Raw genomic sequence first — 16873 nt, 5'->3', positions numbered from 1 at the left:
GTAGTGTCAGATCTCAAATCTAATTATAAACCTGTTAATGGGTAGTGCATATTTTTTGTTTTCAAATATATTTTTGCTACATTTTTTGTAAAAAATTAGGAAAATGGTATGTACATGAAAAATCGCGTAAATGTAAAATTGCCAATGATAAATATTTTCGAAAAATCACTATTTTTTGTTAGCAATTAGCATGTAATTAGCTTAACAAGAAATTTTGTCCTTAATAGTAACAAATACCCAATATTTATTGTCCGTCATATTATTTGGGCTCTTCTTTGTTTATTTTCATCAGTTTTGTGGTATACTGTACGTTTCATTTGTCGTTTCAGGCCAGCACTCGCTGACTAACAGCCGTGATGTCAGCACCATGGACACACTCCCTCTCAATGGCAACTTCAACAACAGTTACTCACTGCGTGAGGACGATTACGAAGACCCTGCATTGCATTGCCCGGCTGAGTGCACCATAGGCCTGGACGATGCTGCTTTTGAAAAGATGATCATCTCTGAGCTGGTCCACAACAACCTGAGGCCTCGCGGGCCACCACGGAACCAAAGCAGCGAAAAATGCGAGCAGGGCTCCAATCGCAACCTGGAAAGAGACCCAGCACCACAGCAGATCCGTGTTAGTATCAGCGGGGGTGTTGGGAACAGCAGCGTGAGTGAAGACGATGCCATAGTTGCTGATGCCGACACCTCCGCCTTACCACCGTCCTCTAGCCACACAACGCTGGAACTTCTTCTGCTTAACCCGAACCACCGGGAGGCCCTTGAGGCCCCGCTTTTGCCCCAACGGACTCATTCCCTCCTTTATTGTGCTGAAAGGGCTTCTCGGCGGACAGCTAGGCCGCAGGATGACAGCGGAGAGGTGGAAGAAGATGAAGAAAGGGCAGGAGAGGAAGAAAACACCCCCTCACCAAATAACAGGGACTCGTTGTACACGAGCATGCCCAATCTCAGAGACTCTTCCCCTTTGCCCTCAGAATTGCCTGACCCTACCAGCGGCGAAGACGATGGGTCCCCTTGCCCATCCAGCCACAGCGAGCCCGAGGAACTCTGTCACAAGAGCTTGCCCGACCTGGGCGATGGGACCCAACAGCTTTCCTACTATCAGATTAGCCGACGGGGCACCAGTGAGGGCTGTATTGGCCCCGGGCTCCCTGACGGCTGCCTCCCACCCGAAGGCGAGATGCAGCTAATCACCAGCCTTTGAGCCACGAATGTTCCCTTTCACCCATTTTCTTCGGTTGCTTCTCCCCTCTCTTCATTCAGCCACAAACTAGGGGATGAGAGGAACTCGTCAACGGCACAATGACTATTTTTAGGACATGATTGACAGTCTGTTGAAACTATTTTGTTGTGCGAGTGCTGATAGAAGTGTCTGTTTTAAGACTGGCGTCATCCACATCTGCCAAAAGCTTTGTACAATATACTGTAAAAAAAAAAAAAAAAAAAAAAAAACTAAACATGCCAATGTCTGATTTTTGTAGAACTTTGAAAACTCTCCAGACCAGTTCACAGGTGAATCTTCCAGTCTTGGAAACACAGGGGTTCTCTAATACGGAACGAAGGGTTGATCTAAAACATATGAGAAAGACAAGTGGGAAAAAAAGAGAAAATCGAAAAGAAAGAACCACTATTCCAGACTCAGGCCTTATATTTACTCTATTGCACATACAGTATAACTGTTGTACGAATGACAGCTGAAGAAAATATATTTTGCAGTACCATGAGTGTAAAGCAGAAAAAAATGTCAAGCAAAAGAAATTATGACCATATTAGAAACATTTCAGACAAATTAAAGGAAAGATGTTACACATTTTTTGTTGAAATGCGTGAGATTGTTCATACAATTCATATTTCACAAAAACATAGTTCAACCCATAATCATATCTCCACTTGTGAACAGTGCGTTCAGTTATGGGTTTTTCCATTAAAATTGTGTTTGCCAATGTATATGTACAAAAAGAAGCTTCCTTATTTTTTCAGCTGAACAAAAGCTGTATCTTGCACAAATTTGGAGTGAATTGGACTCGTATGTAATTTATTTTACTTTTTAAAAAAAATGCTTGACAGTATTTGTCAGGGATCAAAAATATTCATAAGTGTCAACATATCTCAGTATTTGACACTAAATAATTTATTAGCTGAAGTATAAAATATGGAATAAAAGGGTTGGAATGGACGTGAGTGATGTAACACTGTTGATATTCATTTCAATCTTTTCTAAGAGCCCATTGTCATATGCTGATGTAAATTCAACTCTTGTTTGATATCAAATAAATGTGATGAATTTTTTCTTGTTTACAAATATATCACTCTCAATCAGTGCTGCGTCAAACTAGAAAAGTAGTTTGTATGGAAGTACAATTAAAAATTAACAGCTGCCAATTAAGTGTATTTCTTGTTAATTAATGTATCGGGAACATTTTGAAGCCAACATGGAACTGCATTCACAACCCATTTTACTACAGTATTTCAACATATTACTGAATGAAACATGATGTTCAAAGATGGAAAAATGCATCTTTACAATCAAATACTACAGTTAGACAAGGAACGTATAAAGAGTGTATACATAAAAAAAAAAAAATATATATATATATATATATATATATATATATATATATATATATATATATATATATATATATTGTTATTATTATTATTATTATTTCATGTTTACTTGAAATAACTCACCTTGAATTGTACACTGAATTAAACAAGGTAATCTATGCCATTTCCATTCAGTTAGTGTCTTAACGAGTGTCTTTTAAAGAAACCCACATCCTGCTCTTAAATAGAAAGAACAGATGGTGTCTGTAGGTGTGTGTCAGAGTGTTTGCCATATAAAAGATATTGACTGTTCCAAAATTATCTACCACACATATCTGCTACAGTTCAAGCCACCATTATAGCAGAAAAGCTTAACATTTTCTATTGCGCAAAGAAAGTTGTGTACTTCATGTTATGAACTCATTAACTAAACAAAGGTTTAGAGATTGATTCGGAAGAAGACTGGGGCAATACTACAACTGTTTTTGTTTAGTCTCTCCAGAAAGTATGAATAATATTAAGTAAATGATTATAGCCAGTGGTTATTAGGAGTCTGTTTGTAAAGGAGAAACAATGTAATTAAAAACACTTGCTTTTCCAAGAATGTGAATTTCTACCATTAGAGGTCTAAACTGAATAAGCATTGGGAAAATTGGTATGCACTCTATTGCTGAAGAGATATATGATCTTGTATGCACGCTCACCCACAACAGAAATGTTTGTTAATAGTTTTTCTGTTTTGTTTTTGACAGTATTTTTGAATTCTTCACATTGAGGGCCACTGTTTACAACTGACAAATCAGGCCTTACATGATATAGAGTCATAACCACCATAGACATCAGGAGACCATCATAGTGGAATCATAATGGAATTAGTTGGCAGCAAATATGGGTTTTTCAATACTAGCCCTAATCCCAAATATGTGGTTAGAGCTTTGCAGCGTACCAATAGTTATTTATTATAAGCTACAACCTAAAGTGCATCATTACCTTAAAAAGATAGTTCACCCAAAAAATGAAAATTCTCTCATCATTTACTCACACTCATGCCATCCCGGATGTGTGTGACTTTCTTTCTTCTGCTGAACACAAATGAAAATTATTAGGAAAATATCTCAGCTCTGTAGGTCCATAAAATGCAATTGAACTGTGACCAAAATTTGGAAGCTCCAACAATCACATAACGGCAGCATAAAAGTATTCCATACAACTCCAGTGGTTTAATATATGTCTTCTGAAGCGATGCAATCACTTTGGGTGAGAAACACGTCAATATTTCAATCCTTTTTTTGTACTATAAATCTCCACTTTCACTTTTAGAATGTGAAAGAATGTGAAAGTGTAGATTTAGAGTTAAAAAAAGACTTAAATACTGATATAATCACACTTATATCACTTCTAAACATATGCTGCTTAGGAAAAAAAAACTCTGTTTCTCTGGATTTACTATTTATAGGTATGTGTTTGAGTAGTACTATAAAGTACTGACAACATTTCTCCCAAATTCCAAATAAAAATACTGTCATTTAGAGCATTTATTTGCAGAAAATGACAACTGGTCAAAATAACAAAAAGATGCAGTGTTTTCAGACCTCGAATAATGAAAGAAAACAAGTTCATATTCATTTTTAAACACAATACTGATGTTTTAACTTAGGAAGAGTTCAGACATCAATATTTGGTGGAATAACCCTGATTATCATTCACAGCTTTCATGCGTCTTGTCATGCTCTCTACCAGTCTTTCACATTGCTGCTGGGTGACTTTATGCCACTCCTGGCGCAAACATTCAAGCAGCTCGGCTTTGATGGCTTGTGGACATCCGTCTTCCTCTTGATCACATTCCAGAGGTTTTCAATGGGGTTCAGGTCTGGAGATTGGGCTGGCCATGACAGGGTCTTGATCCGGTGGTCCTCCATCCACACCTTGATTGACCTGGCTGTGTGGCATGGAGCATTGTCCTGCTGGAAAAACCAATCCTCAGAGTTGGGGAACATTGTCAGAGCAGAAGGAAGCAAGTTTTCTTCCAGGATAACCTTGTACGTGGCTTCATGCGTCGTTCACAAAGATGAATCTGCCCAAATCCAACCTTGCTGAAGCACCCCCAGATCATCACCGATCCTCCACCAAATTTCACACTGGGTGCGAGGCTGTGGCTTGAAGGCCTCTCCAGGTCTCCGTCTAACTGTTAGACAACCAGGTGGAGGATTGGTGACAATAATTTCGCGTTCCCTCGCAATTGTTTGTGTTCTTTCGCAATAAGTTTTGCGTTCAATCACAATAGTTTGCATTCTATCGCAATATGTTTTGTTTTCCCCTTGCAATAGTTTGCGTTCCCTCGCAAAAGTTTTGCATTCCTCGCAATAAGTTTAGCATTCCCTCGCAATAGTTTTGCATTCCCTCACAATAGTTTGCATTCCCTGGCAATAGTTTTGCGTTCCTTCGCAATAGTTTGCATTCCCTCGCAAGATGTTTTGCGTTCCCTCACAATAGTTTTTTTTCCCTAGCAATAAGTTTTGCATTCCCTCACAATAGTTTGTGTTCCCTCACAAAAGTTTGCATTCCCTCGCAATAACTTTTGCGTTCCCTCACAATAGTGTTCCTTCGCAATAAATGTTTTTCTGTTCCCTTACAATAGTTTTGCGTTCCCTCTCAATAGTTTGCGTTCCCTCTCAATAGTTTGCGTTCCCTCGCAATAGTTTGTTTCCTCGCAATAACTTTTGCGTTCCCTCACAATAGTGTTCCTTCGCAATAAATGTTTTTCTGTTCCCTTACAATAGTTTTGCGTTCCCTCTCAATAGTTTGCGTTCCCTCGCAATAGTTTGTTTCCTCGCAAAAGTTTTGCATTCCCTCGCAATATGTTTTGCGTTCCCTCGCAATAGTTTGCTTTCCCTTGCAAGAAGTTTTCCGTTCCCTCACAATAGTTTGCGTTCCCATACCAGTATTTTGTCCAAATACCAGAGTTTAACTGTAGTTTTTCTATAGTAATATTGTAGTAACCATGACTGTTATAGGCTAACCATGATTTTACTGTAGATTTACCATAGTAATTCTTGTGGTTACTATGGTTTTACTGCAAATTATATTTGTAGTAAAACCATAATAACCACAAAATTATATTTTTTTATTACCATAGTTCTAATTTTCTTGTATTATTACTATGGTTTTACTATTAATAGCAAGGTTAAAATATGGTTACTGTTGTAAAACCATGGTAAATTTATTGCGAGGGAACGCAAAACTTTATCAGAAAAACAAAAACCCACCCCACTGTGGGATTCCGGAAGTAATGGCCTTGACGTTAGCAAACTTTATTTCACGCACACACGCATAAACACACTTACTAGACATGGTATGTAAAAAAGACCTATAAACAAGACAAAACCAAACTTAATGAAAGTCTTAAACACCTTCAAAAAGCTTGGTGGGGTTTTATGAATTTATATTGGCTCATTGTTGTTGAGAAAAAAGCCCGTCCTGTCCTATTTCTATGTAATTATCACCCTTCAGGTGGAGCAGAGGGCAAATTAACTGCTGGCTGCAAACTGCTGACAATGTTGTAGTCGGATCCATTTTGCATGATGACAGTGTTAGTGTTTTTATGCACATCCTGATTACAACAATTTTGACAGTGGGTGGCTGCTGTCAGGGACTGTTAAGTAGGGAATGATTTCTGGAGGAACTCTGAGCTTGCTGTTTTTTATTGCGTGATATAAACACTCTGCATCTTGAAATTTGTTGTTTGCATAAAGAGAGTTCATTAGTATCGTTTGTTTTTATGGGCCACAAATCAGCGCAAACACATTGGGAGAGAGAGTTTTATCTCCATTTTTCACAGTTCATATTTTTGGGACATAATTTTTTTTTTACATTAGGCCCAACAAGTCTTTGTCTGTGTAAGCAAATTGCTTCATTATCTGTGCAGTACTGTATATACAGGCAATGTGATCTCACTATTGTTCATAGGTATTTACATTGAATGTGTTTCATTATATTTCATATTTGGAAATATTTGCAAATGAGTTTACTTCTACAAGTCCCATCTGGATTTAATTTCGAAAAAATACTCCATTTAAAACGTCTTTCTCTGACAAAGTTTCTCCATTTACTGATAATGAGCTCTGAGTATTAAACTCTGTTACCTGCAGTGGTACCATCACAAATTACCAGGCCTTCAGAGGATTTGTAAATATTTGTATGTCTCTAAAGTTGTACATACTGTCAATACATAGATATTGTACATTCAGTGTCTATCCAAGCATATAGAAATGTAAACATACAGTATGAATACCTATGAAAGGGATCATCCTGAACAGACTGATCTCACAGTATATTCGGCGACAGTAAGTCGAAAGTTCAACTGCTGAAATTGATCTGTGTTTACCAAAATTCAAACCACTGTCCCCAGTGGCCGGAGCTGGAAACGTTGTTAATGTGAAATGTTCAAAGGGTGGCACCAAAAGGGAGTTGTATTTCTAGCAGTAAATTATGTAGGACCGTCAACAGGAATGCAGAATTGATTTACCATATGCCCAAACCCTAAACCTAATCATCAGTGGAGTAAAAAAAAAAAAAAAAAGTTATAAATAAAAATCCAATCTCTGAATCATGATCACCATTGTTTATGTGACCGCGATTACTTGCTGGTTTCCATGGGACCAGAACCCATGGGTTGAAGGATGATGCTGTTGTCCTGCAATACAGTGTTGCTCTTTAGTGACTATATACATGACATGGTGTCTACAAATAACCTTCAAATGTCAAAACATTTGTTTAATTTTGGCTCTCAGTTGGGATTACTGTTACTGGCCCCCAAATCATTTTGCAAATAGGTCACGGGACACTGGGTCCAACAGTGCCAATGTATGTGTCTGTATGTTTATGTTAATTCATCCTAAATGTCTGGTACATTTTTGAATATTGACTGTTGTAGCTCTAGACTGGTTCATTCAAATGAGAAAATTTTAAGCATTTCAACAAATTTACATGGTCATACATGATTAGTTCCATCTTAAAATTCTCATCTCTCTCACTGACGTCAAACTATAACATGTCATGAAAATGAAGGTGACATTGTGTAGAACTGTAGGCTTTGTTCAGACCGGCAAAAAAAAAAAAAATGTAGTTTGATCAACACTGATCACACTGTGAATTCGGTGAGAGATTTAACTGAAATCGGTTTGTGCTTACCGAAATTTGAAACACCAAAGCTGGGACAGCTGTGGAATGTATGAACAGATGTGAGCTTGAGTTTCCAGGTGAAATGTCCACAAAGTGGCACCAAAAGCAAGATGTATATTTAGTTGTAAATGATGTAATACAGTCAACAGGAATGTAGATTTTGTTAACCCAAACCTCAACCCTAAACCTAACCGTCAGAGTAAAAATTTTAATTCACTAATTAGTAGATTTTATGTAATTTTTTGGCATTCACGATTCAATAAGTATGCAACGTTATACATAGTGTTGTACAGTACAGTCTTTAGCAATTTTTGAACACCGATTTTAATTTACTCTTACCCCTTATAGAGAACTATGCGGCATTCACTATAGTGAACAATGACTGAGTTATATTGTTATACTGTTATATTGTGTTATAAAATCTTGTGACTTTTTATGATTTGTATCAAGTGTAAATAGCAGTGGCCACACAGCAGATCCATTTGCATCTCATTTAATTTCATTCCATGCATTAGAACCAAACAAAACTATTAAAAATAAAGGTTAATTGCATGTCATATTTCAAAATATAGCAATTCATCAAATAAAAAAAAATGCTGCTTTGAATTTGATTGCTGGCCTACAAATAATCATAGCGAAATATGGAAAATCAGTACAGGTATGCATCTTTCAACATGCCTGAGCATTAAGTTATAATTATATATTCAGAGTTACATTTATATATTCAGATTCATTTCTAGGCCTATATTTATTTAGATTTATAAATAGATATTTGCATTTATAGCTACTGTATATATTCAAAAAAATTTATACAGATTTACAGCTGTATATTCAGGATTTATATTGACATATTTAGATGTATTACTATATTTTCAAAGTTACATTTATATATTCAGAATTTACATTTATATAGATTTAGATTTAGAACTACAGTATGTATTCCGATTTACAACTACATATATTTACAACTACATATTCTTTTTTAAACTACATTTGGATTTATAATTATATTTTCAGGATTTACTTCTATATATTTGGATTTACAGCTATATATTTAGGATTTATATTTATATATTTAGATTTAGAACTACACATACAAAGTTACATTTATATAGTCAGAATTTACATTTATATATTTACATTTAAATATATATATTCCAATTTACAACTACTTCGTTTTTAAAACTGTGTATTTTCACATTTATATTTATATTCAGAAATTATAACTATATATTTGAATTGATAAGTACGTACAACCCCAATTCCAAAAATGAAAATGCTAATAAAAACAAAAAGGAGTGATTTGTAAATTATATTCACCCTTTGCTATATTTAAATCACTACAACTACACAATTTATGATGTTTTACCTTGTGAATTTCATTGTTTTTTGAAAATGTACAGTAATTTCAAATCAGATGATTGCACCACGCTCCAAAAATGTTGAGACGGGCCATTTAAGACTAATAACAATTTGACGAGTTGAAATAAGGCAATGGGAAACAGGAGATGTTAAACAGGTGAGGCAATCGTGTCATAGTATATAGGGAGCCTCCAAAAACAGCCTAGTCCTTCAAGAGCAATGATCATTTGAGACTTGTCAATTTGCTAACTGATGCTTCAGCAAATAATCCAGTACTTTGAGAACAATGATCCCCAAAGACAAATAGTAACGATTTGGAGCATTTCACCCTCTATAGTGCACAATATAGTTAAAAGATTCAAGGAATATGGTCAAATCTCTGTGTGTAAAGGGCAAAGCGAAAACCACTTCTGAATGCGCATGATCTCTAATCCCTCAGATATCACTGTCTTAAAAAATGGCATTCATCTGTAATGGATATCATGAACATGGGCTTAGGATAACTTTAGTAAACCTTTGTTAGTCAGCACCACTCGCCGCTGCATCCACAGATGCAAGTTAAGACTTTACTGTGCAAAGCAGAAGCCCTACATCAACACTGTCCAGAAGCGCTGCCGACTTCTCTGGGCTTGGTCTCATCTTAGATGGAAAGTAGAACAGTGGAACTGTGTTTTGTTGTCTGAAGAGTCCACATTTCAAAAAGTTTTTGAAAAACAAAGCTGTTGTATTATCCAGGCAATCCAAGCTTTTATTTGCGTCAGGTCCAAAAGCCAGTGTCTGTATGGGCCAGGGGTGTGTCAGTGCCCATGGCATGTGTAACTCACACATCTGTGTGAACACCATGAATGCAGACAGATATGTAAAAATTTTGGAGCACCATCTTTTCCAGGGATGTCCCTGCATTTTCCAGCAGGACACCTTCAAACCACATACTGCCTAGATTTCAAGTGCATGTTTGTGTGAGCAGAGAGTGTGGGTGCTAGACTGGCCTGCCTGCAGTCCTGACCTGTCTCCAGTTGAGAACGTGTGGTGCATTATGAAGCACCCCATACGACAACGAAGACCCCATACTATTGTGTAGCTAAAGACCTACATTATGGATGATTGGGGGACAATTTCACTTTCTAAACTTAACAAACTTGTGTCTTCAGTGCCCAAATGCTTAATAAGTGTTATTAGAAGAAATGGTGATGTTTCACAGTGGTAAACACTCGACTGTCCCAACTTTTTTGGAGCATGTTGCAATCATTTGATTTGAAATTACTGTAAATTTAAAAATAACAATGAAATTCACAAGGTAAAACATCATGTAATGTGTAGTTGTAGTGCTTTCAATATAGCAAAGGGTGAATATAATTTACAAATCATTTTTTTTTTTTTATTAGCATTTTTCATACTGTTCCAACTTTTTCGGAATTGGGGTTGTACATATTCATATTTTTTAACTATATATTCAGGATTTATAATTTATAATAATTATTATCCCTCAGGGGTCGGCGGCACGTCCTGCTGGATTTTTTCCTCATAACAGCGGAAACAACTTAAAATACGTCGTCATTTTTGGGCATACAGATAAATGTAAGACATCATTAGAAACTATAAAGGGTCTACTTTTATTTGTGTACAGTCACAATAACAACAACACCTTGTGCTTTTGTAAAATAAAGAAAATAAACAGGGTGCGCTTTCAGCCTAAAGAAAGCTTAAAATGTCTACTTTTAAATAAAACAATTAAAATTTAAAATGTGATCTGTATGAAACAAAGCGATGTACAGTTTCTGTTGGCTCAGCTAATTATCCCTAATGTGATCACACCCACGCACAGAGGGCACTATTTATATGGTAATGTTTTGAGTTGATCAATGCAAATGGTAAACGCCCCCGGGGCAAGTTTATATATATATATATATATATATATATATATATATATATATATATATAAAATATATATTTTAAAATGCAATTTATTCCTGTGATATAAAGCTGAATTTTCAGCATAATTACTCCAGCCTTCAGTGTCACATGATCCTTCAGAAATCATTCTAATATGCTGATTTGCTGTAATATCTGATATAGGGCATATACACAATATATACAATATATATATTTTCAGGATTCTTTGATGAATAGAAAGTTCAAAATAACAGCATTTATCTGAAATAGAAAGCAAGAATTTTGTATTTATTTTTTTATGTAAAGAAATTAATACTTTTATTCAACAAGGATGCATTATATTGATCAAAAGTGACAGTAAAGACATTTATAATGTATCAAAAGCTTTCTATTTCAGATAAATTCTGTTATTTTGAACTTTCTATTCATCAAAGAATCCTGAAATGTTTTTTTTACATATTGTGTATATGCCCTATATCAGATATTACATTTGATTCTGTTCTCAGGGGAAGGGTCTTTGTCTCCTCAGGTGTGAATCACATCAGTATTCATGATCATTCACACCTCCTCGCATATGGCCTTTCTAACATTAAAAGTGTCTTACAAAAGTTAAAAGACTATATTGTTTTGTTTGAATGAGTGATCAGGATGGTTTTCACATAATTTTGTAGCAAAAACTCTAGGCTAAAAGATCCAGTTCTCAAAAGTATTGTGAACAAATGTTTAGTATGTGTTATATGGCCTTATTTCAGTGACTTAGATTTTTTATTTTTTCAAAAACCAAGCATAAACGTTATTTTCTCAAAAATACAAACATGTACATACATGTTGCTCACATATTATTGTAGCCCATTTGTAGCCATTAATATGTTTTTAAGCAACTGAAAAAAGCACAAATGTCAAGGCATGTCAAAATTTTTCCAGGGCCCAAAAACACCCTCAGACCACAGAAGGTTAATTCAGATTTACAACTACATATTCAAATTTATAGCTATATATTCAGAATGTATAAATATGTATTCAGAATTGATGTAATTACATTCCTGTTTTGCTCCTCATAAGTGTAAATAGCCTATGGTTATTTTTATCCAACTCAAAAAACTTAGTATGTAGAAGTTTCTTAAATCTATGTAAACTTTTGTCAAAGAAAAATTTACACAGAGGCAAATCAATTTATTTTAAATTGGCTTATACATGAGAATCTTTAGAATAACTACCACATTCTCTGTATAAATATCCCACAGTTAAGGGATCATTATTCAGACATCTAAAGGACAACCATAAACATGAAGACTAAAGAGCTTTCAGAGGGGTTATAGATAAAGGCAAACAAATGCATCAGTTAGGATGAGTGCTGAAAACAACATCCAACTGTTTAGATGTCCCAATTGGTCCAATTATCAGGAAGTAAAAGGTACATTAAACCACACAGATGCTACTTTGAAAAGGTTATCGCTCAATTATTTTTAAGCAATGTTAAAATAAATATTCAAATTTCCTTTGGCAGTTCCAATATATGGCTATACTGAGTACACAAAACTATGGAGTCTTCTGTGTTTTGCAGTATTAACATTTAATAATAATAAATTAACTAAATAACATTCAACTATTGTATCCGTTAGTATTATTATTATTATCCCTCCATGGTTCTATGACAGCCCATAGAACCGTATATAGAGAAATAATGAAATTTGCCACACTGATGAAAAGTGACATGAATACGAAGTTGATAATGGTGATTGCTATGCTTGGCTGTGATTCCTCTAAGCTTGGTATGTTCCTTTGGTTAAAGTTATTGTTGTAGTGTTAGTGTTGTGCAGTCCTTGCCATTTCACTGCTTGGCCCCGTTGTTGCTGCCTACAGCTATATTTATTATTATTATTATTATTATTATTATTATTATTATTATTAGGGAAGTTGAATTATGCTTCATGCTACCTTTGAATGAGTCTGTGCCCCACATGGGCCACCCAGTCAAAAAAGTCTGAACATGCCACTGTCCCTCAAACCTCTGCAATCAACAATAATTTTGAAGGAGCTACAGAGTTCAGCAGCTGAGAATATGGTAAAGGTGCAGTAGTCAACCATAACCCATATGGAGTGTGGTACAAAAAATACATTCCTCAAAAATAATTGTGTAAAAGCACATCTGTAGTCAGCCAAATGCACAATAGCAACCCAGTTGTGATCTGTGGACCAAAATAGAGCTTTTTAGCTGAAACTGGATTTTCAGTGCACATTTAACAATGCCCACACCTCAAAAACTCCAAATTTATGATGAAATTATGTTTTTGAAGCATTGTGCCCCTGGGGCTGCTTTCCAGCATCATGGACTGGGCATCTTTTTAAAACAGAAGGAAGAATAGGTCTACAAAATGCAAAGAAATACTAAAAAAGCCAATAATCCTTGAAGTTCAACTTTGTGCTAAACAAAACGCCAAATTATCTCTAGAGTGGCTAAATGTCCTATTATTACCAAGTTAAATCAATTATCTGAAGTCAATTGTTCAGTGGCATGACCATGCAGCTAATCGGCCTGGAAAAATGGGCCAAAATCCCAGCTAAACTTGACAAAGCTGCTAGTACTGGTACAAGCTGATACAGACATTAAGAGTCTAAATACTTTGGCAAGGCATTTCAAACAAGCCTTTAACTGTATGCTGTTGGTCTGTGAGAATATAGTTCAGTCCAGATCTGCCATTCAAAACGTCAAAATTATTTGTTCGCAAAATGTGCACAAGACCAGCTAAGTGTCTATAATAAGCTAAAGGAGGCCAGAAGCCTGTTAAATAAGATAAACAAACGCGATATGTTTTTAATCATAATTAAACTATGTTATGGCGCATATTTCGTCTCTCAGTGCTTTAGCACCATCTGTATGTAATATTTAGCTTTGAGAATACTTTCAGCAAGACATTCATTAGGAAGCATCACTAAACAAAAAGAATGCAATATCAGTGTAAATGGGCAACTTTTAACCTACTGTAAAACTGCTTGATTGTTTGGAAGTCAATTTAACTCTAACAAGCATAGTATATCAGGTGAAGACATTGAACATGGCTTTGATCTCACTAGTGAGCTCAAACATGTTTTTCTTCTCCTCATTATTTCATGTCCATCTTCAAACATCAAACAAAATATTCATGACCGTTCAGATGTGTGTATAATATTGCTGGAGTTTCCTAATTTGAGAAAATCACTAATATGAATGAATAAAAAAAAAGCATGTAGGCTGGGACTAGTTGTCACATAAGGAAGTTGTCACAAGGGCTATATCTCAGTAACTATGAGGTTTTGAGTCAAAAGTCCAATTACATATAAACTCAGCAAAAAAAGAAATGTCCTCTCACTTTCAACTGCTTTTATTTTCAGCAAACTTAACATGTGTAAATATTTGTACGAACATAAAAAGATTCAACAACTAAGACATAAACTGAAGAAGTTTCACGGACATGTGACTAACAGAAATGGAATAATGCGTCCCTGAACAAAGGGGGGGTCAAAATCAAAAGTAACAGTCAGTATCTTGTGTGGCCACCAGCTGCGGGTGGAGGGAGGAGGATGTCTTCCCTGTAACGCACAGTGTTGAGATTGCCAGCAATGACAACAAGCTCAGTCCGATGATGCTGTGACACACCGCCCCAGACCATGACGGACCCTCCACCTCCAAATCGATCCCGCTCCAGAGTACAGGCCTCGGTGTAACGCTTATTCCTTCGATGATAAACGTGAGTCCGACTCTCACCCCTGGTGAGACAAAACCATGACTTGTCAGTGAAGAGCACTTTTTGCCAGTCCTGTCTGGTCCAGCGAAGGTGGGTTTGTGCCCATAGGCGACGTTGTTGCCAGTGATGTCTGGTAAGGACTGCCTTACAACAGGCCTACAAGCCCTCAGTCCAGCCTCTCTCACCCTATTGCGGACAGTCTGAGCACTGATGGAGGAATTGTGTGTTCCTGGTGTAACTCGGGCAGTTGTTGTTGTTGCCATCCTGTACCTGTCACGCTGGTGTGATGTTCGGATGTACCGATCCTGTGCAGGTGTTGTTACACGTAGTCTGCCACTGCGAGGACGATCAGCTGTCCTTCCTGTCTCCCTGAAGCGCGGTCTTAGGTGTCTCACAGTACGGACATTGCAATTTATTGTCCTGGCCACATCTGCAGTCCTCATGCCTCCATGTAGCATGCTAAAGGCACGTTCACGCAGATGAGCAGGGACCCTGGGCATCTTTCTTTTTGCATTTTTCAGAGTCAGTAGAAAGGTCTGTCCTAAGTTTTTATAACTGTGACCTTAATTGCCTGCCGTCTGTAAGCTGTTAGTGTCTTAATGACCATTCCACAGGTGCATGTTCATTAATTGTTTATGGTTCATTGCACAAGCATGGAAAACATTGTTTAAACCCTTTACAATAAAGATCTCTAAAGTTATTTGGATTTTTACAAAATTATATTTAAAATACAGTGTCCTAAAAAGGGGATGTTTCATTTTTGCTGAGTTTATGTGTTCTCTCTGGTTTTGTGTGTTGGTTTCAAACACCTAGTTCAAAACGTAATTTAAATGAGTATTTTTTTGTGCATTCTATCCTCCAAAATATAATTTCAGTATCAACAATTTAGATCTATTTTCGTAGGTCTTGGGTACACAAGTGAACACAATAAAACCACACTGGCATACAGTCAGACAAGGGTCAACTATAAAAAGATGGTAGATTTTAATCTAATGATAGAACTATGTTCCCATAATCAGGGTATTTTTCAAACACATTAGGCCAGGCCATGTTGTCACGTTTATATTTGGGCAAGTTTCAAATAACAGGCTCAATTGTGACAACTTTAGTGTGACATGCTGTCCCAACAGGTCAAGGTGTGTTCAATGAATAAACTGTATATTTTTTTCCTGGTCAAGATAATATGATGTTTCTATACAGATATTGACTTAAGAATATAATCATTACCTAAATGAAAAATACACCTTATGTTATAATGCAGTTAGTGTCAATATGATATGAACACTAGTTACTTTCAGGTTTAATCTTGAAGTCTTACATTCTTGTTTTCTGACACTTAAAAAAAAAGTTAAAAACAGCTACATTTAAATTCAGCATAAAAAACGTCCTGGTTACTTGCGTAACCTCCGTTCCCTGATGGAGGGAATGAGACGTTGTGTCGATGTAGTGACACTAGGGGTCACTCTTGGGAGCCTGAAACACCTCTGGTCTTTGATAAAAGGCCAGTGAAATATTGGTATTTGCATGCCACTCCCCCGGACATACGGGTATAAAAGGAGCTGGTATGCAACCACTCATTCAGGTTTTATGCTGAGGAGCCGAGACAAGGTCCGGCCATTTCAGTGGGTAGTTCAGCGTTGTGGCAGGAGGGACACAACGTCTCGTTCCCTCCATCAGGGAACGGAGGTTACGCAAGTAACCAGGATGTTCCCTATCTGTCACTCACTCAACGTTGTGTCGATGTAGTGACACTAGGGGTCCCTATACAAAATGCCGCAACTGGCTGAACTGTGTTACGTGAACTGGCAGTGTGTGACGGGCAGACAACTATGTGCCTCATAGCCTCTTGCCGACCATGTGGAGAGTCTCATGGTAGATCCTACCCAACAGGGGAGGAGTTACTACAAACATGGAGACTGTGGCAGAGGGGGCTCTGCCCAAGGAAGATGCTGTTTGCCAACAGGGAAATGAATTAGCGGAAAATATACATCGTATGGGGTTACCTTACAGGGAACTGCCACATGCCCAAGGACAGGGCTCTTAGTTAGCACGTGTACTGGGCCGGCAGTGAGTCTCTCCATAAATTTGACTGCCACAGGGCTCGGAGGAAGTCAACCAGGGAACATAGTTTGTGAACACTACTGGGAATAAATGGC

At 36.8% G+C, this 16873-nt stretch overlaps 1 protein-coding gene across 4 annotated transcripts in view; it reads left to right on the top strand.

Annotated features, from left to right (window-relative positions):
* The window catches only part of LOC127442508 (adhesion G protein-coupled receptor L2-like), a 161341-nt gene extending 159875 nt beyond the window's left edge, over positions 1–1466 (top strand). For 2 of the 4 annotated variants that reach the window (XM_051700595.1, XM_051700598.1), the window contains one exon: positions 330–1466. In XM_051700595.1, coding sequence (XP_051556555.1) covers positions 330–1213 — 884 coding nt within the window. In that variant the 3' untranslated portion in view covers positions 1214–1466. The remainder of the gene's footprint in view (positions 1–329) is intronic. The other 2 variants (XM_051700597.1, XM_051700596.1) reach the window with 1 other exon arrangement.
* The last annotated feature ends 15407 nt before the right edge of the window (positions 1467–16873 follow it).

This window comes from Myxocyprinus asiaticus, chromosome 6 (genome assembly GCF_019703515.2).
Source record: "Myxocyprinus asiaticus isolate MX2 ecotype Aquarium Trade chromosome 6, UBuf_Myxa_2, whole genome shotgun sequence".
In the NCBI taxonomy this organism is placed as follows: Eukaryota; Metazoa; Chordata; class Actinopteri; order Cypriniformes; family Catostomidae; genus Myxocyprinus; species Myxocyprinus asiaticus.
This window is presented reverse-complemented; position numbering and strand designations above follow the sequence as displayed.